This window comes from Electrophorus electricus, chromosome 1, assembly GCF_041902795.1.
Source record: "Electrophorus electricus isolate QZ-2024a chromosome 1, ASM4190279v1, whole genome shotgun sequence".
Taxonomy (NCBI): Eukaryota; Metazoa; Chordata; class Actinopteri; order Gymnotiformes; family Gymnotidae; genus Electrophorus; species Electrophorus electricus.
Window position 1 is genome coordinate 11416824 of NC_137497.1, and position 24899 is coordinate 11441722.

Sequence of the window (24899 nt, forward strand, 5' to 3'; positions counted from 1 at the left end):
CCACAATACTTGAAACACATGCCCAACATTCAGCCATTAAGAAGATTCTTTGTCATATGCACATGTCATGGACGTTCACACACACACACACATGGTTATTGTGAGGCTTATTATTTAAATTACAATCATCTGTAAGTTAGATCTACAAAGTGGTTTAAATTCCGAAGTGTTTCAACGTGCCGACATAGTGGAGATTTACTCTCAGCGCAAACGCAAAACAAGTCCGTGTAGGAGGGACTGTGATTCCATTGTCTGTATAGTGTATGATTGGATGCAGTAAAAATGATGGACAGCTACGTTTTGGCTGCAGATCGTCTTAATAAAATTGACCGACATAATCTGTTGTGTAATTGTCTTCATGTGCTCCGCCCTCCACTTTCCCACTGGTGTTCCTGTAGTCTCTCCCATCTCAAGAAAACGAAAGTATTTTCTGAACTGTTTGGGAGGGAAGTTGAAAGTTGGGCGGATTGGAGATACGCGCGTTTAAAAATATTTCACGGTAAGTTCAGTCTGTTTGTTAAAATGCGATGTCGGTGCAGTTTAAACAACGTTTTGTAAATACATAGTTCTGTGTTTGAATCGTAGGTCAACACAAAAGCGGATTAAATGTAAAGATTAAAGTCCTGGTGAAGTTAACGGTACGCAACTGAAATGACGGGACACTAAAATGGACGTTAAATATAACGCCTAGTAGTGTCGTTATATTTAAAAAAAAAAGTTATTTAACTGGGTCAGATATACTTTGTAAGTTATTGTAAATCTCATTTTTAAGTCGTAGTTAGTCAGTAATCCTTCCAAATGGTCCCATTTTAACGTAAAGTTGCTGCTGTGATTTCTGTTTTTTACAGTTAGTTTCCTGTTCAGTTTCAGCCATTTTTTAGTGTTGTCCAAATCCTCAGTGGACAGTTCAGATTCCCTGTATAGTTAATTATCTGTATTATTAACTATAGTTTGGGATCGGACGGTCAATACTGACGTTTCTACGCTTGTTTGGAGTTTCTGAAGCGCAGCGTTTTGAAACACTGATCCGAAGTGTGGCTCAAAACGGCCATGTCACGTGACCGCGGCTAAACGAAGCTTGTGTTTCTACAACTGTCATACAGAACCTACCGCTCCTGTCTTTGACTGACAGTGTCTGAAACAAACCTGATCACACATCTGTCTCAGTCACAAACTCTATGAATGCTTATAAGTCAAGAAAAGACACCCAAGCTTGAGGGTTTTATGAGAAGGGAGAAATTGAGAGATGGAGAGATTCAGTGTTGTCTAGACATAAGGTTACTGATAGGACATATTGAGTGATAGGCTAGTGAGAGACGTCCAGTGAGCAGTAGGTAGGATAGATATAGTGACATTAATATATAGAAAGTGTATGTAGAGAGAGATCCTCTGGTCTACTGACAGGAGTGATGTGCTGTATATCCACACATTTATATAATGGTAAAAACACCTGCGCATGCCAGCAACATGTGTTCTATGTGAATTACACTTTTCCAAGACTGATGAATTTGGGAAGAGAAGATGCCCCCAAAACAACAGAACAACTAACATTTTATAATATAAATAATAAATATATAAATGTGAGACATTGTTCCTTTATTTTACTTTATTGATCTTCATTATCCATAATCATAATTATCTACATTCACAACACTTCCTTCTGCTGTAGATGAAACATGTTCCACACAGAAAGTTAATTAAATAGACCTGCACTTCATACACTACAGAGTACATGTGAACCCACACAACCCTACAGAGTACATGTGAATCCACACAACCCTACAGATTACATGTGAACCCACACAACCTTACAGAGTACATGTGAACCCACAGATCCCATGTGGTTATTTATCCCAGTAAACATATTGGCCTTTTGTTAATAAATTCTTTCCAAATGTCATGATTTATTCATGAAACTGAAATATCAAGAATTTGAAATGCCTTACAGAACAAAACAGAAAAGAGAAACATTTATTGAAACACACTGTTCATTACAATCCCAACTTGCTGTCTCTGACAATCTGAAATCTTTTTTCTTTGATTGTTGTATGGTAATTTCTGAAATATTTATAAATCATTTGTATCGATAACCTGGCATAGCCCACCAGAATAATATCTAGGCTAAGTAGTTTGTTGTTTCACAGAATAACAATACCAAGATGTTAGCAAAAGTGGCTAGTAGGTGTCACTGAGGATATGAGTGTCGGGTTGTTTTTAAACAACCACCTGCAGTGCACCATAAATGTAGTGAACAACTGATGTGCACAGATTAAGGGCAAAGGTACCTCCTCCTATAGTGTACTGTACATGTAGTGAAAAACTGACATACACTAATTAAGAGTTGTAGCTCAGTGGTTAAGGTACTTTTAATCGGAAGGTTGCTGGTTCAAGCCCCACCACTACTCAACTGTTACTGTTGAGTATTTGATCAAGACCCTTAACTTTCCATTAAAGTTGTACTCGGTCATAATTATGAGTTCCTTTGGATAAATGTGTCAGCTAAATGTTGTCAGGTTCAGTATCACTGTTTCAGATGAATCCAAAAGTGACAAAATGTTAATGAAACAGAATAAACAAATCTTGTGCTGAAGAAATAAACATTACAGGATTTCACTCACCAATCATTTACTGTTAAAATGGGAACATAGACATAGCTGTAGAGCTAGGTATTATTAATGTCACAACTGAAACTATAAATCATCACTGAAGTGTCTTACTTGTATGTTGTGATTGCAGCGCTGGCCTACTTTGTTCTAGAGAGTTTCCGTGATGAAAGGCCACAGTGTTATATTTCCATCACAGACTAGTGTTGATAGATTATGTCTGTTGTCTCACTAGTGTACCATACATAGTGTTCTTTTTAGACCCATCTGTGTGGGGGAATGTGCGTGAGTGAGTGAGTGAGTGAGTGGACCATTACAGACACCGCCTGGGTTTATATCTGACTCGTTGTCTCTGGTGTGTGTGTGTGTGTGTGTGTCAGAAATGATGTGGTTGCTCCTCTTCCTGTTGTGCACATTGGACCTTTAGTGTTGATTTACACCTCTCGAATTTTGTGGGCAGTCATATATGATTAGTGTCAGACTGTCGTTCTTTGCTTTTTCAGGGGTTATTGTTGGCCCTGCACTGCCACCTATAGTTCTGGAGAAGACTGCCTGTATGAACGCACTAGTATAAATACATCTGCGTGCTCCAGATTCACATGCCATATGCAACAGTAGTACAATACATGTTCTGTTGACAGATTAATACGCCATATGCAGTGAAAAGCTTTAAATCAAGTATATTTAAGTTGAGAATTCAATTTAAATATGATGATGAATTTACACGTGAATTTCTTTGTCACTGGGTGTGTTAAGTACTTTTTCTGCTGGATATTTGGGGTTATTTGATGCTTTAGAAGTTGATGGTCAAGTTGCCTGTGCTTTAAAACATAGTGCACATATATGAGCCATTTGGGTATACATTATACTTTTATATATATATACATACATAGAGAGAGAGAGAGAGAGAGAGAGAGAGAGAGAGAGAGAGTGAGAGTGTGACGCGACGAGGCAAATAGGATGCGGACAAGGGGCACGTTCAAACATGCGTTTAATTAACATAGAGATGACACATATAACACCGCACTACACACCTTTCAAACACCAACAACACGTACTACAACACAAGAGACATATATACACACACACAAGAGGATTACACATAATACAGAACAGGTGGACGACACGAAAGCGTGTGGCAACACGGACGAACACATACACGCATACACACCAAGACGTTTCAGGAGGGGGTGGGGCCATAACGTGACAGAGAGAGAGAGACATATAATGTTATCATACACATATATTGCGCATTGTGTTGCTTACATCTTTATTTTATTTTAGATATCTGTATTTTTATATCTTGTTATTTTTTTTACTTCATGTTTCATGTTTGACATCATGCTTTTTATTTTTTAATATGTTGATGTGAGTTTTATCAGGCATTGATTGTGTTGATTCACTGTGTGTGTGTGTGAACTGTTGACAGGGAGCAGAGAGCAGCATCTCCAGTGTCCAGCTGTGTGTGTGTGAAGAGGAACAACTCCATGATGGGGAATTATATCTTCAGCAGTGGAGGAGGAACCTCTGACCCACAGTGAGGAGCTTTGCATCAGCACTTAATCTGAGGAAACAGGAAGAGGAATTATTCAGGATAAATGAGATGTAGTGTGGGATGTAGTTAATCAACACTTTCCTCATCTTCATCAGGGTAAAGAGAGCAGAGTCTCCAGCTCCCAGCTGTGTGTCTATGAAGAGTGAATCATCTCCAGCTTCTAGCTGTGTGTCTGTGAAGAGTGAATCACCTCCAGCACCCAGCTGTGGGTCTGTGAAGATTGAAGCACCTCCAGCACCCAGCTGTGTGTCTATGAAGAGTGAATCACCTCCAGCACCCAGCTGTGTGTCTATGAAGAGTGAATCACCTCCAGCACCCAGCTGTGTGTCTATGAAGAGTGACAGGTCCATGGATTGTCCTTTTGTATTCAGCAGTGGACCTGTGACCTCAGTCCTATGGTGAGTGACACATTACACACTGAGATTCTTTCATAAGTGCGGTGGATGTGTTCCTCCCAGTGTATGAGGGAGTGAAGTTCCCCCAATATTACAACACTAATACCCCAGTAAACAATATCACCATTCTACAGGTCAAACTAATAAGAGGGGTTCACCACAGGTGTGTTTTAGTTTTAGGAGAAAAGGAGAAAGAGATTCAGCATCATCTACCCACACACATTCTCCAACTCTCTCTTACTTGTAATGTGAGGCTCACAGTGCCAGCAAGCTGCCACCAGAGGGAGGCCATGAGCTGGGAGTTAATCAGTGCTCATTAGTCTGATCTCCCACAGGTGCCCCACTCCTATATAACTACTTCACTCAGGACTCTCTTTATGAAGCCTTGGTGTGTGCGATTTTATAATTGGTAATTTTCAAGTGGCAAGTTCCCAACAAGAGTCTCCTGTCATCTTTCTTACCTGTTCTGTGAGGGATGGTCTTCCCTCATGTCTGTGTCTTCTTGTTTCTTCTGGGGAGAGTCCTTCTCTGCCAGTTGTTTATTAGGAGGAGAAATGTCCTGTTGCAGGAGGTGTTGCTGTGTGTTTGTTGTCTGTCTTACAGTTGTTTGTCTTTTGTTCTGTGTTCATTTCCTGCTCTGTTTCTGAAGAGAAATAGAGTGTCCTGAGTCTATCATGCCTGTAGTGCTTAGAGCTGCAGCCAGATACTAGTGCAGACGCTGGTTTGATTCTCGGACCAGACAAGTCACTTTGTTTTTCATTAGAAGTGGCTGAGGGTTTTCTTGCCCTTAAACATCACTTCACTGCTGAACTCTTGTTTGTTTGTACTATTAAACAGTAAAATCACCTGTTATGTCTCCACCAAGCACTACCTTCACTCCTTTTTCCCTGTAGTGTAGGGGATAGAACAGTGTGGTCTTGCTCACCCTCTGCTTCAGTTCAAATCCTCTCAGTTGTGTTTTACTTCTTTTATCCCCTTCCTTGTTCCTCCTCATATGCGTTTGGGTCCATCTAGGAGGTCCTGCTTACTTGAACAGGTGGGACAGTCCAGTTCTGTGAGACTGACACCATAGTAAAGTAATAGTGGTGGTTCTGGTGTCATTAGTTTTAGAAACTGTTACGTGCAGGTGGCTGAGATGTCAGGATACAATTGCTGAGGACATTTATTAGGCCTCAAGAATCACCGTCATAACAGGAAGGACCACACCACCACCATCTAGACCAGAGAAAACACTTCACTCATCTGTTACAGAGAGAAGGATTCCAGCATGAACACTGAGTATTACATAACAGGTTTGGGACCCAGAATATAAATACAATACACCCAATCTTTGGAAAGTAGAATAATGTCACACACACACACAGTTCACCCAGAACATGTTAAATTAACAGCTTTCTTTATTAACCCTCACCCTGGTTAACAATTTTCTTGGTCAGTATCTTATGTTCTGCTAGCGTTTTCACCATGGGTGCAGCCTGTCAGGACGCTTCACCCCTGATTATCCTGCCTGCTGCCCCACAGCTGCTCTGTTACACCACTCTCTCTGTTCTGGTGCCCTCTGTTCTGTGTAGATGGGGTGCATATAATTGTTTGTGTTCCAGTGTTCATTTTCTTGTGTTCATTTCCCATTATCTGGTGAAGCACCATTCACATAAACATTATTCTACATCACCAGAGTGAGGGCCAGGGGAAGCTTCTCTGTGGTTATTCTGCTCTACTGTCAGTACAGTGTTTGGGTTAAAGCCATGTATCACATCATCATCAGCATCATGTACACAACCATGAATTTAACTTGGATGTTTATAAACTGTAGATTATCCATTAAAGTCTTTGTTTTGTTTGTACACAGTGACCAGAAGAAGCCTGTAAACATTTCTAAAGAAAAGCTGGAGTCAGTGTTCAAGGTGTGTAAGTGTGTGTGTGTGTGTGTGTGTGTGTGTGTGTGTGTGTGTGTGTGTGTGTGTGTGTGTGAGGGGGAAGGGTCTTTATCATTAGAGTGTGTTTGGATCACAGATCATGATGAGACTCTGTGGTTTACTGGTTCATGCTTTACTTTAATTACTTTTTGTAATTGAACTGATAATGAACAAAACTCAAACTTCACAAACTACTATTATAACTTTATAAAATTAACTAATATTTAAACTTTAAGATACAGCACAGTTAATGTGATGTTTATGTTCTTTTATAAACAATGTCCACATGACCACACAATCCCCCTCAGCTCAGTCCTCTCATGTTTAATGGATCATCCTGTGTTAAAAATATCTGTATATGACACTAGTTTTACTGATACTGTTTACTCAGGAGCTGGAGGACAAAATCATCTCTCTGGTGAAGAATGAGCTGAAGAGATTTAAGAATCTACTGAGCTCAGATTACCCAGCATGCACTGAGAGACAGGTGGAGGATGAGGAGGATCAGAGCAGTGTCAGAGAGGGGGCGTTGGAGATCACACTGCACTTCCTGAGGAAGATGAACCGGACAGACCTCGCTAACACACTACTGACCAGTAAGAGCTCTGGGTCATGACATTATTACATTTAGCAGGTGCTTTTATTGAAGAAAAAAAAATTGAGTACAATTCAAGCAATTGAGGGTTAAGGCAGTGGCAACTTTGTAGTGGTGGGGCTTGAACTGACAACCTTCTGATTGTTGGTACAGTACATTAACTGCTGGACTATGTGTCATGTGTTGAACCTCAAACCAGCCCATCTAACCATAAACGCAACCTAAAACCTAATCCTAACTCTCACCCTGGCCCTAATCCTGACTCAAACCCTATCCAAAATCTAGTTAAAATCCAGCTGTCAGCTTCATGTCTATAACATCTTGTTGAGTATGTATTATTCCTGTTATATGTTCTCAAGTTCACACCTGCAGATATGATCTTTGATAATCCAAATAAAGTGAAAAGCTACTGAATTCATCTGATTATAAACAGATTTTATTTAAAGAGTTAATTAAAACACTACTGAAATAATTAATCTACTGAATGTCTTCAGATGCTTCACTTCTGTTACATCACTGATGTGTTACTGAGGGTCTTTTGAGCGTTTATTTAATGTTAAAAGCATCACTTAAAAGAAAGTGTCACTTTATTCTTTGTAACTGAGATTGGAACACAGGTCCTATCTCACAGATCACATTAGAACACAGGTCCTATCTCACAGATCACATTAGAACACAGGTCCTGTCTCACAGATCACATTAGAACACAGGTCCTATCTCACAGATCACATTAGAACACAGGTCCTATCTCACAGATCACAGGTTGTTTCCCCCCCCCCCCCTGTCCAGTCTGGGTTGTAGATCTCCTCAGTCAGGTGATGGTTACCAGTGTGTGTGGTGGAACCTCAGCTGGTTTCTAACTACTGACCATTCAGTGTTATTGATAATCAGTAAATATTATCAACAAAATAATGTATAATACAATGTCTGTTAATCTTGAAATTTAAGGCTTTCAGTACTTTTTTTTTTTTACCACTGGAAGTTCCATGCTCAATCTAGCAGGAATAAACAATCTATTTATAACAATCTATTTATCTCTTTTCCTCTAACTCCTGTAATGAGGCTTTTATGAAAGAATCTTAAAGAGATTAGCATGTGTTCTGTTGTCTTCCTCTTTTATCAGAACTGGCCCCTGCTTGCCACAGAAAGCTCAGATCCAAACTGAGGGCCAAATGTCAGAAGATTCATGAAGGAATCTCACAGCAGGGAACCACAGCACTTCTGAATGAGATCTACACAGAGCTCTACATCACAGAGGGAGGGAGTGGAGAGGTCAATAATGAGCATGAGGTGAGACAGATTGAGGCAGCGTCCAGGAGACCAGTAACACAGGAGACACCCATCAAATGCAATGACATCTTTAGACCCTTACCAGGACAAGACAAAGCCATCAGAACAGTGCTGACTAAAGGAGTGGCTGGAATTGGCAAAACAGTCTCTGTGCAGAAGTTCATACTGGACTGGTCTGAAAGAAACGTAAATCAGGATGTTCTCTTCATATTTCCACTTCCTTTTAGGGAGCTGAATTTGATGAAGGAGAAAAAGTTCAGTCTGGTGGAGCTTCTTCATCACTTTTTCCCAGAAACATGTGAATTAAAACCTAAACAGTATACATACTACAAAATTCTGTTCATCTTTGATGGTCTGGATGAGTGTAGACTTCCTCTAGCTTTCCAGAACAATGAGAGATTGTGGGATGTAACAGAGTCGACCTCAGTGGATGTGCTGCTGACAAACCTCATTAAGGGGAATCTGCTTCCCTCTGCTCTCCTCTGGATAACCTCTCGGCCAGCAGCAGCCAATCAGATCCCTCCTGAGTGTGTTGACCAAGTAGCAGAGGTAAGAGGGTTCAGTGAACCACAGAAAGAGGAATATTTCAGGAAGAGAATCAGTGATCAGAGCCTGGCCAATAGAATCATTACACACATGAAGTCGTCAAAAAGCCTCTACATCATGTGCCACATTCCAGTCTTCTGTTGGATTGCAGCCACTGTTCTAGAGAGAATGTTGGATGAAGCAGAGAGTGGAGAGATCCCCAAGACTCTGACTCAGATGTTCACCCACTTCCTGATCTTTCACATCAAACACAAGGACCAAAAGTATGATCAAAAAAGTGACACTCACCCACACCACACAAGAGATCATGTTCTGGCACTGGGGAAGCTGGCTTTCGAACAGCTGGAAAAAGGCAACCTGATCTTCTATGAGGAAGACCTGACAAACAGTGGCATTGATGTCAGAGAAATGTCAGTGTATTCAGGAATGTGCACTCAGATCTTCAGAGAGGAGTTTGAACTACAGCTGGGGAAGGTGTTTAGCTTTGTACATCTGAGTGTTCAGGAGTTTCTGGCTGCTTTATATGTGTTTTCTTCCTTCATCTCCACCAACACCAATGTGCTACAACAACAACACCCTGAAATGGTCAAAACCCCAATGTCTGTCCTCCTCAACAGTGCAGTGGACAAGGCCTTACAGAGTCAAAATGGACACCTGGACCTTTTCCTTCGGTTCCTTCTGGGTCTCTCACTGGAGTCCAATCAGACTCTCTTACGAGGCCTACTGACACAGACAGGAAGCAGCTCTCACAGCAAAGAGGAAACAGTCAAGTACATCAAGGAGAAGATCAGTGACAGTTCCTCTACAGAGAAATCCATCAATCTGTTCTACTGTCTGAATGAACTGAATGATCATTCTCTAGTGCAGGAAGTCCAAAAATACCTGAGCAGAGGAGGTAACAGTGGTCTCCATGGAGCCAGACTGTCTCCTGCTCAGTGGTCAGCTCTGGCATTTGTGTTGCTGAACTCAGAAGAGGAGCTGGATGAGTTTGACCTGAGGAAATATGACCCATCAGAGGAATGTCTGCTGAGACTGCTGCCAGTGGTCAAAGCATCCAGAAAAGCCATGTGAGTATTTTCATTTAGAGATGAACAGTGGATGTAGCAGGCAGTGGATGTTCTTGACTCAGAAGGTCTTCTGTGAAAAATGAAAAGAAGAGTGAGAGAGAACATTAGAGAGAGAGAAGGATAGAGAGATCCTACATTAAAGCACATGTAGGTGATTGAAGGCTCCAACACCAGGTGCTTAAGTTAAACCATAAAGTTGTGGAACATTGGAATGTAGTAACACTGTCCAGTGATTCAATACAGTCCAGTGATTCATTAGTCTAAATGTATTAATGATGGTTAAAGTATGATATTTGATGTCATGGGTAGTTGTCTGTGTGTTGAGAATGGTCCTACATTTAAAACAGTAGCCAACAGTGTTTATAGTTCACATTCTTAGTGAAACAAACAGAAAATGTGCTGCAGTGTAACATACAGAAGTGTTCAGGTAGGAACTATCAGTGTGCACACGCACGCACACACACACACACACACACACATGCATGCACATACACACACAGACACACACCCCACAGTGTAACATACAAAAGGGTTCAGTTCAGCTTTCTGACCAACATTACAGTTCAACCACTACTGACCAATACAGAGAAAAGTGTACAATGATGAGCATGACCAATGTGTACACACGCGCACATACACACTTTATCACAGGTTTTCTTTAAAGCCAATGATGGTGATTGGGAACATTATAGAGGTGTAGGTGTTAATATGACTTCATCTGAAACATTTTCATTGTTTAAATATTTTACCAAGGTAATTTGTCATAATCTAGTTGTAAATAGGTTTAAGTCTAAATAAACTAACATCATTAACAGCAACTGATTCCAGTACTACTCCTTCAGCTCTGTGTGATTGAGGTACTTGACTTTTAATTAGTCAAGACTGCCGAGTTGCCACTGTTGGAGCCCTGAGCAAGACCCTTAACCCTGAATTGCTCAAATTGTACTCAGTCATAATTGTAAGATGGTTTGGATAAAAGCATCAGCTAAATGCCATAAATGTAAAATGATGAGTGTAGCATGCAGTAACGTTCACAGCTCTATGCGATCAGTGTAACATGCAGTAACGTTCACAGCTCTGTGCGATCAGTGTAACATGCAGTAACGTTCACAGCTCTGTGTGATCAGTGTAATATGCAGTGACGTTCACAGCTCTGTGTGATCAATGTAACATGCAGTGAGTCTGCCAGAAGCTAATGCTATTACTACTGTCACTCATCTAAAATTGTATCAAGTTACTTCTGTTGCTCACATACAGTGGGACCAATATCTCAGACCACTAGTGAAAATGATTGTTTTGCATTTCTCTCAAGTTTAGTACAATGCTTTTCTTTACAAATCATATAATAAGCATAATTTGAGTGAACAGTTGAAAGTTTTTTCATGAATTTCAGAAAGTATTACTATTTGGCTCTACTCAAATGCATGTAAGCACAGTTGTGAAACTGACCATATCAGTTCTTTTGTACAAAAAGTCAGATGTCCTTGCGTCCTCACATAAGCAGTGCAGGAGAAGTGAGTCAGTTCTGATCAAACTGAAACATGTGAACTGTCCTCCTCTCCCCAGTATTTTACTGCACACATACAGTCCATGAAGGACAAACTCCAGGGACACATTTCATGTTAACAGCAGACATAGTTGCCTCACCCACACTTAACTGACTGATGGAGTCTGAGTCACACACACCTGACTGACTGATGGGGTCTGCCTCACACACACCTGACTGACTGATGGGGTCCCTGACTCAGCTATTAAACCTCCAGGATTCTCGGTGCACCACACAGACAGAACTCAGGACCTCACTGGGAAAAGCAAAAGCAAAGGAGAATGTTTCATGATCAGTGAAGCATAGTGTGAGCACAGGAATGTAAAGACTAGTAAAAAATTCTGCTCTCTGCATTCTGTCCATTCCTCCATAATCACTACTGCAGTGTTTATCCCACCATCATTACTACTGCAGTGTTCATACACTAATATTCACTTCTGCAATGTTCATTCCTCCATAATCAATACTACAGTGTTCATTACTCCATAGTCACTACTGCTATGTTCATTCCTCCAGTAATCACTATTGCAGTGTTTATTCCTCCACAATAAATACTACAGTGATTTATTCCTCTAAAATCACTACGGAGTTCATTCTAACATAATCAATACTGCAGTGTTTATTTCTCCATAATCACTACTCTGTATGTCTTCCAACAATATGTTATGTTTGTATATTAGTGTATTTGTATTTGTGAAACATTGAATGAGATCTATGTTGTTCTGTTTCCTGTTATGGTGTTAGGGATGGGATATTTTGAAATTTGGACTCTGATTATGGTAACTGCCATTCACTGACTTATGAACCAAACATCCATTATTTGGTCACCTGTCTTAGGTTGCTAATGAATGTTATTTGTCATGTCTTTGTCCATTTTGTCTTTGATGAAGACACAGTAGTGTTGAAATGTTACTGTGTTTGTAAAATTAAAAGGCTAAAAATGTATCAGTGTGTTCCAGGCCTTTCAAGTGCTCCTTAAAATTTTTATTAGCAGTTCAGATCTTTGAATTCATCATCCTCTGACTGAACTACATTATTTACTGTATTTACTCTTTTACAGACTATCTGGCTGTGGTCTCACTGAAGAGTCTTGCAAATCTCTCACATCAGCTCTACAAACTGAAAACTCACTGAGAGAGTTGGAGATGAATAATAATGACCTGCAGAATTCAGGAGTGGAGCAGCTCTGTGCTGGACTGAAGAGTTCACACTGTAAACTGGAGATTCTCAGGTGAGTTTCTGTGACTATTTTTGAATGTAAATAAAGAGCCATTTAAAAAGGTCAGTGTCAACTCCCTTATAGTACAGTATTAAACAAACATTGCCAGACAAGGCAATGCAAGGAAATGTACACTTTCATATTATGTTATAAAGTTCTCTTCTCTAAATATTTGTAAATCTAGTTTTCTGTTGAAACCTCGCTGCATTTCATTAAATGACCACACTGTGGAGACAAAGAGTTACATTTGTGATGCATGAGCAGATAGATATTCAAGTCTAGAAGAGAAATATAACATTGTAAAGAGAAGACACAAATGAGTCCTTGTTCACATGTACAGGTGTATTTATTACAATGCTGCTTCAACTAGGCGCTTTGTTATTTTTTCCACAAGCTGCATTTTTGGATCACCTGAGCGCAGAAATTTTGCAAAATGTCTTAGAGGATGAATATATTCAGAAACTCCAACAACAGTGTTGTAAAATGAAGTGTTCTAATGTAAGATTTTCACTGAGTGATTTTATGTAGTTTATGTATGGAAACACTGTAAACATCAATCATTCTAATCTCTCTGCAAATAAAAGCCCTTAAAATCTTAATTAAAACATTTAAAGCTGAACCATCGAGGTTCTGGACACATTACAGGACACTTTTACAAGCACATATGATTCCCTTGTGTTTTTGGGTGGGAGACCCTGTTCTCATTATGATTTACACCGTGTGTTCAACACATGTTGAGATGAGCTGAACTGACAGCCGTGCTGGAGGAAAGAACTCAACAAATTAATATTCATTCAATAGAACTGAAAGGTTTATTGGTTATTCCTTAAGATAAACCTGTGATCTCTCTCGATGGGTGTTTTCATGAAACATGTAGCTGGCTAATATTAGTAACCTTAAGCTTGCCAAGTTACAGTATATTGTTTGTTACTACTCCTAGATACCTCACACTAACATCATATTAGCTTGACTTAAGAGTGAATGTTGGCTGATAATATTTTCATCAAGCCAGAGACATCAAACTAAAATAGAACAGTGATGGTAGAAGACGTCGAGTCAGCAGAGAGAGAAACTGAGCAGACAGCTGACAGTAAACTCAGGACATCTGAACACAGTAGTGAGTAACAATGTTCAGCACTGGACGAGTGAACCTGTGGACTTAATTACAAGAGAGAAAGAAAGACACACAAGACAAAGTAATCAGGAGATTAGGAGGAGAGAAGGAGTGAAGTGTGTGTGTGTGTGTGTGTGTGTGTGTGTGTGTGTGTGTGTGTGTGTGTGTGTGTGTGTATGTGTGTGTGTGTGGTGCATAGCATGTGTGGTGTTTTGTAATTACATCAGAACTTTAGATCAGACATTTCTGCACCCATAATTCATCATTTGATACTACATAATTCAGATACACTGAGAATTATAACCACACATAGAAATATAACCACATGTAGAATTATATTCACATGTAGAATTATAACCAAATGTAGCAATATAACTACATGTAGAAATATAACCACACATAGAATTATAACCACAAGTAGAATTTTTGGAATCTTGAAATACAACCTTTTTTGAGGGTATGAATCAAAGAATGGAAGATACTTGTAAGTGATATAAAATATTAAGTGCTGGACAGAAATGAAACCTTTCTCAGCTAATAATATTTATGTTTATGTAACCCACACCCTTGATTTATTGGTGATGATTCATTCAAATTGTAATCTTATGGGTTAATTAATGATTCCCTGACTGACCTCATGTGAATATTATAATCTGATAAGGAATTAAACAGTATGTAGTTTATTATACACTATAATAGTGGTTTTACCACTATATTAACTTGTGTACCCTGAAATACCTCTGTGCTGTAATGGCATTTTAATGTGTCACCACAAGATGTTCACTGGTCCCATCTGTCCCTCCAATAAATATTTTCTGCAGGCCTCAACTGGACATTTGGTGCTAAAACTATTTGCCAGCCAGTACCCAGAGCTCACACTGTTTAGATCAGGACAAATATAACTACTGTTTATACACAGTAAACCAGACCTCACACTGTTTAGTTCAGAGCCAATATGACTGCTGTTTATACACAGTAAACCAGACCTCACACTGTTCAGGACAAATATTACTACTGTTTGAAATCTTATTTATTATACAGATTGACACAAGTATGTTTCATTTACTGTTTATAATGCTTCACCTCAACTGAACATTGTGTGTGTAAGAGAGAGAGACAAAACTACTGTGGGTGAGAGAGACAGAACTATTATTTGTGTGTGTGTGTGTGTGTGTGTGTGTGTGTGTGTGTGTGTGTGTGAGAAAGAGAGGGGGAGAGAGAGAGAGAGAGAGAGAGAGAGAGAGAGAGAGAGAGAGGCAGAACGTTTATCTGTGTGTGTGGGTGAGAGCGAGAGAGACAGAACTATTATCTGTGTGTGACCACCACTGATAGAATGTGTTCCTCACTGGACCCCCACTGATAGAATGTGCTCCTCACTGGACCCCTTACTGTGCTCCTTGTCTTTGTGCCTCCTCCATACAGGAGAACAAACCCTGACCACAGAAAATACTTAAAACCACAAGATGGCTGGAGGGCTCAGAAGTTCAGAAACAATAGTGAAGGTGTTTTGCAGGGAAAGTATATAAAATACAAATAGTGGGAGATTCAAGGCACTGTTCTATTAAAAAAAGAAAAAAATGTGTAAAAATCTTTTATTTAATGCATTGTTCATAGCAACACTCTAATACAATGGTCATGCTACAGTTTTAATATATTACACATTAATATGTGTCCAGGCTACATCCCACACAATATAGTATCAGGGTTGTCTTTAGGGTTCACAAATTATGAAGAACATCATCAGTATTATCTAAGGGTGTTTGATAAATGGTAAAGGAGTGTTGGAAGCAGCCATCTTCAGCTGCAGGTTATTTCAGCTGCAGATGATTATAGAGAGATACCAACCTTTATACATCTGTTATGTACCAGTGTAGGGGGAGAGACCACAACAGACACGTTATTCTGAGCACAAACACTATTACTAAAAAGTGATAGAGATCTACAAACATGCCGTCTGTCTCTATGGGGAGTATAAGCCAGAATAAAAACCAAACCCAACACATGCTCCACGCCAAACCTGTCTTCATTAAACATAAACCAGAAGAGAGAAAAGAAAATACAGTAGTAGATGTAACAAGCTCAAATCCACTCAGTGATTGTACAGTAATCTTCTACACCCAAGATATTTTATGTTGTTACACACAGCCACACAATAGACTACACTGCCCAACACTGGCACAATGACCTGGGGGAATTGTACTAGGACAGAGCCAACTCTGGAAACTGAAGGTACAAATCTGTGTTCTATTAGCATGCCTGAGTTCAGTCTGTCTATTAAATCTTATCAGGCTGCAGTTATGGAGTGTTTGTAGTTTCACTGTAACTGTAGTGTAGTAGCAGCAGGGTGTGTTTGGGTGTGTGTAGGGCACCAGAATGGTCAGAAACAGTATAACACCATTATATGTAGTGAAGATAATGTTCCTAATATTTTTCTCAACTAAAACTGGGAGCACACAAAACAGAAGAAAACAGTTTGGTCTAGAAATACAGTAATAACCTTGTGATTGTTGCCCTTGTGTTTTTAAGAAGTCTATGTTGACGTATTAAAAATGTCAAAAGGTACAATAAAAACACTCCACAAATTCTTAAAATTGTACCATTTGAAAAAAATAAAGGTAGTAATAACATGAATGTCCAAGAAGCACTTGGATCCAGCAGTAACAGCAATATGAGTGACAAGGTTTTCAATTTGAGTGATAGTAATTTTATCCAATCACATATGTGGTAGGACGGGCCCGTGACAGTGGAATATTGAATAACGTCATTAAAGTGGCCAATAGCATCAGGGGAGCTGTTTTAACTTACTGAGGTGAAGAGAACTGTAGTGGATCATGATAATGACAGAAAATCTCACAAACGGGAATTGGAGGATATTTGCTGCTATGCTGATTTCCAAGAGAAAAGGAAAATGCCAGAAAGGGACAGACTAAAAGTAAAAGTAGATGGACTAAGACAGACAGACAAAACCTCTATTAGCTTTTCACTGAGTCTCTGATCGACATTCATGTATAACAGCTAACTAGGTAATGCTAGCAAAGAAAATCTGTGTTGATTATATGTTGAGAATAAACAAGATTGGACTTCTTGTCTTTGCAACAATCAAGTTACAGACTTTAGGAGAAATGCGGTTGGATCTTCACGTAGTTGTGAGCAGGAGGGTGAGGGTGTGACGGGAGATTTGACGGGGATGTGATTTATAACATCTGGTGTTCATGAAGTACAGCTGTGTATTAATCAGTCATGTCCCCTACATCAGTTTAAACACATTTAAACCTTGTAGCTAGGTTACAGGTGGTTACTAGGTTACAACCGCGATCAAGCTATCCGCGCTTTAGCGATTCACGGTCAAGTCATCCGCGCTTTAAATTTAATGCTCCTTTATGCACGATTTTACGGTATTTCGCTGCTCACCGCAAGCTAAGGCTACTTAAGCAATGCACGTTGCTTAGGGACATGTACGTTTACTACATTTAAAAGTACAAAATACAGTTTACTTGATTGAACTAGTTTAATTGCATAATTAGATTTAACGCAATTGGTAATATATTTACACAGCTTAATAAGCATTGTGGAAAAGCTTTTTCTTCATAATGTTTCTCAGAAGGTTATTATAGATCTTGACTGCCAGCTGAAACAGTGAAATGTGGCAAATCTGCAGGGCAGGGGAACTCCAGGGCTGAAATATTCCACTGCCAATTGAGTGGTGGCCCTTGGATATCACCAGATCAAGTCTGAAAAGATTCTACTGCACCAGTTTTTAATAAATCTGTATTTAAGTATTTATATTTGTAATGATGTTTACATGCCAATTTAATTCAGAGAAAGTATGGTTACATATTTTTCTGAATTTTAACATTAATGTAAAAACAGTTCCACTCCCACATGTGAGTAGGAGCCCTTGACTATTAGCACAGTAAGTTTGGACACATTTCATTGTACAATGTCTTCATACATCCATATTAAAGTCAAACTACCTTTAGGCGAAATAATGCCCTAATTTTGTATAAACTGAATTTGGATATCTATTTCTCAGAAATTTCCCATAATGCCAGGAAAGTTCTACTACCACATTAGAGTAGGAGCCCTTGGCTATTAGCAGAGTAAGTTTGGACAGATTTCACTCTACCATTTTTTCATAAAGCCATATTAAATTCGTACTACCTTTCAGGTGAATTTGTATTCATTTCATAAAGGCTGAATATGGATATTTGTTTCTCAGTTATTTCTCATAATGCCAGAACATGTCCACTTACCACATATGAGTAGTGTACCTTGGCTATCAGCGCAATAAGTTTAGACAAATTTCACTATTATTTTTTTATAAACCCCTATTAAAATCATAATACATTGACATGTATTTAATTTAGGTTGATTTTGGATATCTATTTCACAGAAATGTCCCATAAAGCCAACACAGTTCCATGACCACATAAGAATACATTTATATTTACATTTACGCCATTTGGCAAACGCTCTTGTCCAGAGCGACTTAAAAAGGTGCTTTGTCATTTTCTCATAGAACAGATCCTAGCCAGTAAAGTAGGTTAGAGTGCAAGATACCAATGAACTAGAATACTGTTGAAATACAGAGATCAGTGCTAATGCCTAGAAGTGCAAAATACATATAAGCTCTATAACAGACAATCAGTGCAATAAACAATAAGTACTAGAGTTAGTCAACATAGGAGCAGTCAACATCAGAGTAATAAACAACACCCTACAATAAGTACTAGAGTTTCAGTTACTCAACATAGGAGCAGGATCAGTGGTCATTTAAATATTCCACAAATGGGTCTTCAGTCTGTGTTTGAAGACTGCAAGGGACTCTGCTGTCCAGACAGCACGCGGAAGTTTAATAATCCTGTATTAAAGTCATACTACCATTAGGGGAATTCATGTACTCATTTACAATATGCTGATTTTAAACAAAACTGCCAAACATATATAAGCATGCATCACTTTGGATTCTTAGACTTTTTCTCTGCATTGTCACTGGTCCTGTCTCTATATTAAAAATGTCATTAAACAGCTTTCTCTGATTCACAGGTCCAGAAATGTGACAGTGTTATTACTCCTGTTATCACAGCCAGATGTAGAATTCTGCCAAGATTTTACTGGCATCATCTCATACAGTCTGACATGTATCAGTCTTATAAGACCACTGAAATCACACAGTGTAAGTCCAGCTTTAGGGTTCTTCTGATGTAGGTTAATAGTGCACTAGAGTTCTGAAGGGCAGGAATAAAAATAAGAGCTAAAATAAACACAGACAGCAACAATCTGGAGAAGAGTGAACAAAGCCATCTGCCATGGAGGACACCATCTTGGAGATGAGAGTGTAGGAACCTCTACTACAGTTACCAGCCTCTCTAGCTGCCCCATGCAGGCTGGTCTGGAAATGCATCTCACTCTCTGTCTCTCTACCTGTTTCCCTCCTTTCTGCAGACTGTCTGGTTGTTTGGTCACAGAGGAAGGCTGTTCTTCTTTGGCTTCAGCTCTGAGGTCAAACCCCTCCCATCTGAAAGAACTGGATCTGACGTACAACCACCCAGGAGAGTCAGGAGTGAAGCTGCTCTCTGCTAGACTGGAGGATCCCCACTGCAGACTGGGCACACTCAGGTATGGAACGTTATAGTGTGTGCATGCGTATGTGGGTTTGTTTGTGTGTGCTTACGTGTGTGTGTGTGTGTGTGTTTATGAAAGAGTGAGAATGAGAAAATAATGAAAACTGAGTCTTCCATTCCTGAGCAGTGCAGTTCCCATATCATACTGTGGTGGCTGGTGAGTTCACTCTCTATCGTTCTCCTGTAGGAACTGCCGAGTTTTAGTTGACATGCTACATTTCCTCAGCCTCCTCAGGAAGTACAGATGCTGTTCTGCCAGGAGTTTAGAAACTTTGTTCCATTTTTTGAGTTTAGTTGTAATTCATTTAAGAACCACAGGGTGTCAGTAGCAGTGAGTCGGTTCATGTGTGTAGCGATCGCAGAGTGAGAGAGAACAATTCCAAGAGTTATAGTTATTGTAGTTATTGTAGTTATTATAGTTATTATATCTGTGCTAATGCAGTTGTGTCTGCGTACATCTCATACCTTTTGAAAGCATCGTGGTTGTGTGTAGTTTATTTCATTGTTATTTGTAATCACAGATCATTATTTGGTGGATAATGTTATTCTCTGTGAAGTAAACAGAGGACACAGCAGATACTTTTGGGATTTCTTTATGATGTGGTGTGTGTTGTAGGTCCAGGTGAGGTCCTCACTGATGCGGGGTGTGTGTTGTAGGTCCAGGTGAGGTCCTCACTGATGTGGTGTGTGTTGTAGGTCCAGGTGAGGTCCTCACTGATGTGACCTCCAGGAAGGTGAAGGAGTTCATCCTCTCCACCTCAATCTCTCCTGTCTGTAGTGGTGTCTGCTGCTGCTTCTCCTTCCTCCTTTGGTCAATAATCATCTTCTTGGTCTTGTCTGCATTCATGGAGAGATGGTTGTCATGACACCGTGTCACCAGCTCTGTCAGCCCCTTCCTTTATGCTGTCTCATCCCCCAGTGATCAGTCAGACCAGTTTGATGATGCTGGTGTTATACTCGGCAGCCACACAGTCCTGGGGGGGTCCCAGTGTTCTCAGTCCTTGTGCTGGATGTACACTGCCAGTTCTGACTGACTGATTCTGTCTGTTAGAAAGTTCAGCCCCCATTTACAGAAGGAGGGTTTGAGTCCAGTGGTGAGTGTTTCAGTCAGTTTGGTTGGCGTGACTGTTGAATGCTGAGCTGTAATCAGTGAACAGCACTGGAACATAACTGTCCATGTCCTCCAGATGTGTGAGAGACGTGTGGATGTCACTGCTGACAGTGTCCTCAGTGTACTGGTTCTGATGGTCTGTAAACTGGTGGGGGTCTTCTGGCCGATAACGGACATTACAGTAGTAAGAATATAGACAATAAGGAGCAGAATAAGTAGTAAGATGGAGAGAAATACATAAAGAAAAATGGAACAATAAGCAATTAATGTCTAGTCTGTTTTTCTAGAAGTCCTAGTCTGGTCCCGACGGTGTGCGCATGACCGAAACTTTTCCTGTACGAGAAGAGTGAACGGCAACAGAGAAGTAGCTGTGTGGGGTGGAGGTGTGGGAGGCTACAGCAGGGGGCATCATGGGGTGGTGGGAGGAGCCATGGCAGCTGAAAAAGTAACATCACAACATCAGGGGCAGGTGAACCTCAGCAGACAAAGAGACTAGATTATTAGACATGTCCAGGAAGAGGGTGTGTAAAATAGGGAACTATGATGTGCAAAGATGGACTCTGGCAGATGTAGCTGTGGCAGCACAGCTAAAAGGAACCACAGGCATGATCAACACTCCACCGCTCTCAGTCAACTAACTAGAGAGACAAAAGAAAGGTGAAGTGACAGCGTCATCACATCCCAGTTTACCAGATCTCCCAATGCCCATGGACCCCCAGATCTACACCTTTACCTAAGATGGGAAGTAGTTAATAATAAGTAGATATGTTTGCAGCCTTAAATATTGAAAATCTCAAACATTTACAGTAAGGTTATTCCATAGTGTGGGAGCTTTATAAGAAAAGGCTCTGTAGGTCTTTGTGTCAGATAGAGAGAAATGTATGCCTGTGCGCGCGCGCGTGTGTGTGTGTGTGTGTGTGTGTGTGTGTGTGTGTGTGTGTGTGTGTGTGTGTGTGTGAGACAGAGAGAGAGAGAGAGAGAGAGAGAACTATTATCTGTGTGTGTTTGTGTGTGAGAGAGAGAGAGAGAGCCAGAACTATTATCTATGTGTGTATGTGAAAGAGAGAGAGAGAGAGAGAGAACTACAATCTCTGTGTGTGTGTGTGAGTGAGAGAGAGAGAGAGCGAGAGAGAGAGACACACAACTATTATCTGTGTGTGAGACCGAGAGAGAGAGAGACAGAACTATTATCTGTGTGTGTATGTGAAAAAGAGAGAGAGAGACAGAGAGAGACAGAGACAGACAGATCTATTTCTGTGTATGAGAGAAACAGAACTATTATCTGTGTGTGTGAGACAGAGAGAGACAGAAATATTATCTGTATGTGGTAGAGAGAGAACTATTATCTGTGTGTGTATGAGAGAGAGAGAGAACCTTTGTGTGTGTGAGAGAGACAGAATTATTTATTATCTGTGTGTGTGTGTGTGTGTGTGTGTGTGTGTGTGTGTGTGTGTGTGTGTGTGTGTGTGTGCGTGCGTGTGTTTAGGTTGGAGCATGCTGGGAAGCCCAGAACCAAACCAGGACTAAGAAAATGTAAGAACCAAATGTAATGTACACACACACACACACACACACACACACACACACACACACACAGTATTTGTGATCTCTCCTCTAATGTGTCTTCTTGTATGCAGATGCGTGTGACCTCACACTGGACCCAAACACAGCACACACACGTCTCTCCCTGTCTGAGGGGAACAGAAAGGTGACGTGTGTGGAGCAGCAGCAGTTGTATCCTGATCATCCAGAGAGATTTGATGTCTGGAAGCAGGTTCTGTGTAGAGAGAGTCTGACTGGACGCTGTTACTGGAAGGTTGAGTGGAGTGGGGGAGGGGCTGTTATATCAGTGACATATAAAAGAATCAGGAGGAAAGGAGGCAGTTATGACTGTGTGTTTGGACGTAATGTAAAGTCCTGGAGTCTGAGCTGCTCTGATAACAGATACACTGTCTGTCACAATAATAAGAGAACTGCCATCTCTGCCCCCTCCAGCTCCAACAGAGTAGGAGTGTATCTGGACTGGCCCGCCGGCATTCTGTCCTTCTACAGCGTCTCCTCTCACACACACACACTCACACACTTACACACATTCCACTCCACATTCACTGAGCCCCTCTATGCAGGGTTTGGGTTTTATCTTCAATGGTTTTTGGGTTTTGACTCCTCAGTATGTGTGTGTGAGCTAGAATAGCCTCCTGTGTGCTGGAGGAACACCTGAGTCTGCAGGGAAACACACTCCTCTACAAACACAACTGGTGAACATCATAATACACACATGCCTGCTGAGTATAAAATACAAAACACACACACACACACACACACACACACACACACACACATAATGGTAAATGAAAAACTGCAGTCTTTCATTTTTTATCTCTCTCTCTCTCACACACACACACACACACACACACACCCTTTTTCTCTCGCATGCACACACACACACCCACACACTTACCTCTGTCACACACACACACACACACACACACACACACACACACACACACACACTTTGCTTTTTCTCTTACACACACACACACACACACTCTACACCTCTCTTGCACGCTCGCACACACACACACACACACACACACTACACCCTTGTGTCTCTCTCTCACACTCATACACACACACACACCTCTCTCTTTCTGTCTGTCACACACACACACACACACACACACACACACTTTGCTCTTTCTCTCACACACACAAACACACTACACCTCTCTCTTGCACACATGCAAACACATACACACACACAAACTACACCCTTGTTTGTCTCTCACTCTCACACACACACGAACACACACCTCTCTTACACACACAAACACACAGTACATCTCTCTGTGACACACACACTAAAACTCTCTCTCTCTCACACACACACACACACACAGAAAATACACCTGTATCTTTCTCTCACACACATACACAGACACACCTCTCTCTCACACACACTCTTACACACACTACACTTCTTTCTCACACATACACGTTACACATCTCTCTCTGTCATACACTCTATACCTCACACTCTCTTTCATGCACTCACTCACACTCACACACTCCACTCCACATTCAGAGTCCCTCTATGCAGGGTTTGGGCTTTGGTATCCTGGCTGGGTTGGTTATAACTCCTCAGTGTGTGTGTGTGTGTGAGCTAGAATAACCTCCTGTGTCCTGAAGGAACACCTGAGTCTGCAGGGAAACACATACACCTCTACACACACAACTGGTGAACATCATAATACAAACTCACACACACCTCTCTCTGAAACAAACACGCACACATACACACACACACACTTTGCTCTTTCTCTCACACAAACACACTCTACACCTCTCTCTTGCATGCCTGCACACACACACACTACACCCTTGTGTTACTCACACACACTCATACACACACACACACACACACACACACACACACACACACACGAAATACACCTCTCTGTCTCTCTGTCTCTTACACACACTACACCTGTCTCTGTCTCTCTCTCTCTCTCTCTCACACACACACACACACGAACACACACACACCACCTCTCTCTTTCTCTCTCTTACACACACACTCACACACATACACAGACACACCTCTCTCACACACACAAACAGACAGTACATCTCTCTGTGACACACACACACACACACTACAAGTCTCTTACACAAACGTATGCACGCACACACACACAAAACACCTCTCTCTCTCTCACACACACACTCTTACACACACACTCTCACACACCTCTCTCTCTCACACCTCTCTCTCTCACACCTCTCTCTCTCACACACACACACAATACCACAAAATACACCTGTATCTTTCTCTCATACACATACACACCTCTCTCACACACACTCTTACACACTCTACACTTCTTTCTCACACATACATGCTACACATCTCTCTCTTATACACTCTATACCTTTCACTCTCTTTCACACACACACACACACACACACAAACACACACACACACACACACACACACACACTATATATTATGCTCCAATACAGGACACACACACGTTACACCTCTCTCACACTATACACTATACCTCTCACACAAACACTCTACACCCCTCTCACACTTGCTCTCTCTCGCTCTGTCACACCCAGACACAAACAAGCACACAGACACTCTAAACCTCACTCCCTCCCTCCCTCCCTCACACAATAAATGATAAATGATGCTCCAATAAAGGACTGAGCTGCAGTTGATTTCTGTACATATGACAAATACTGTTCTACAAGTTACACATGCTTTGGAATCATAACCTCAATGTGTTAAACTCTGTACTCTGTGGAAATC

At 40.7% G+C, this 24899-nt stretch overlaps 1 protein-coding gene across 1 annotated transcript; it reads left to right on the plus strand.

Moving 5' to 3' along the window:
• Positions 1 to 378: 378 nt before the first annotated feature.
• LOC118241426 (NLR family CARD domain-containing protein 3-like) lies at positions 379 to 24790 on the plus strand. Its single transcript, XM_081711448.1, has 10 exons — positions 379 to 499; positions 4033 to 4140; positions 4254 to 4556; positions 6403 to 6457; positions 6861 to 7065; positions 8188 to 9967; positions 12574 to 12744; positions 19292 to 19465; positions 22068 to 22114; positions 22219 to 24790. The coding sequence occupies exons 2-10, from the start codon at positions 4091 to 4093 to the stop codon at positions 22773 to 22775; spliced, it is 3342 nt and encodes a 1113-aa protein (XP_081567574.1). The 5' UTR covers positions 379 to 499; positions 4033 to 4090; the 3' UTR covers positions 22776 to 24790.
• The last annotated feature ends 109 nt before the right edge of the window (positions 24791 to 24899 follow it).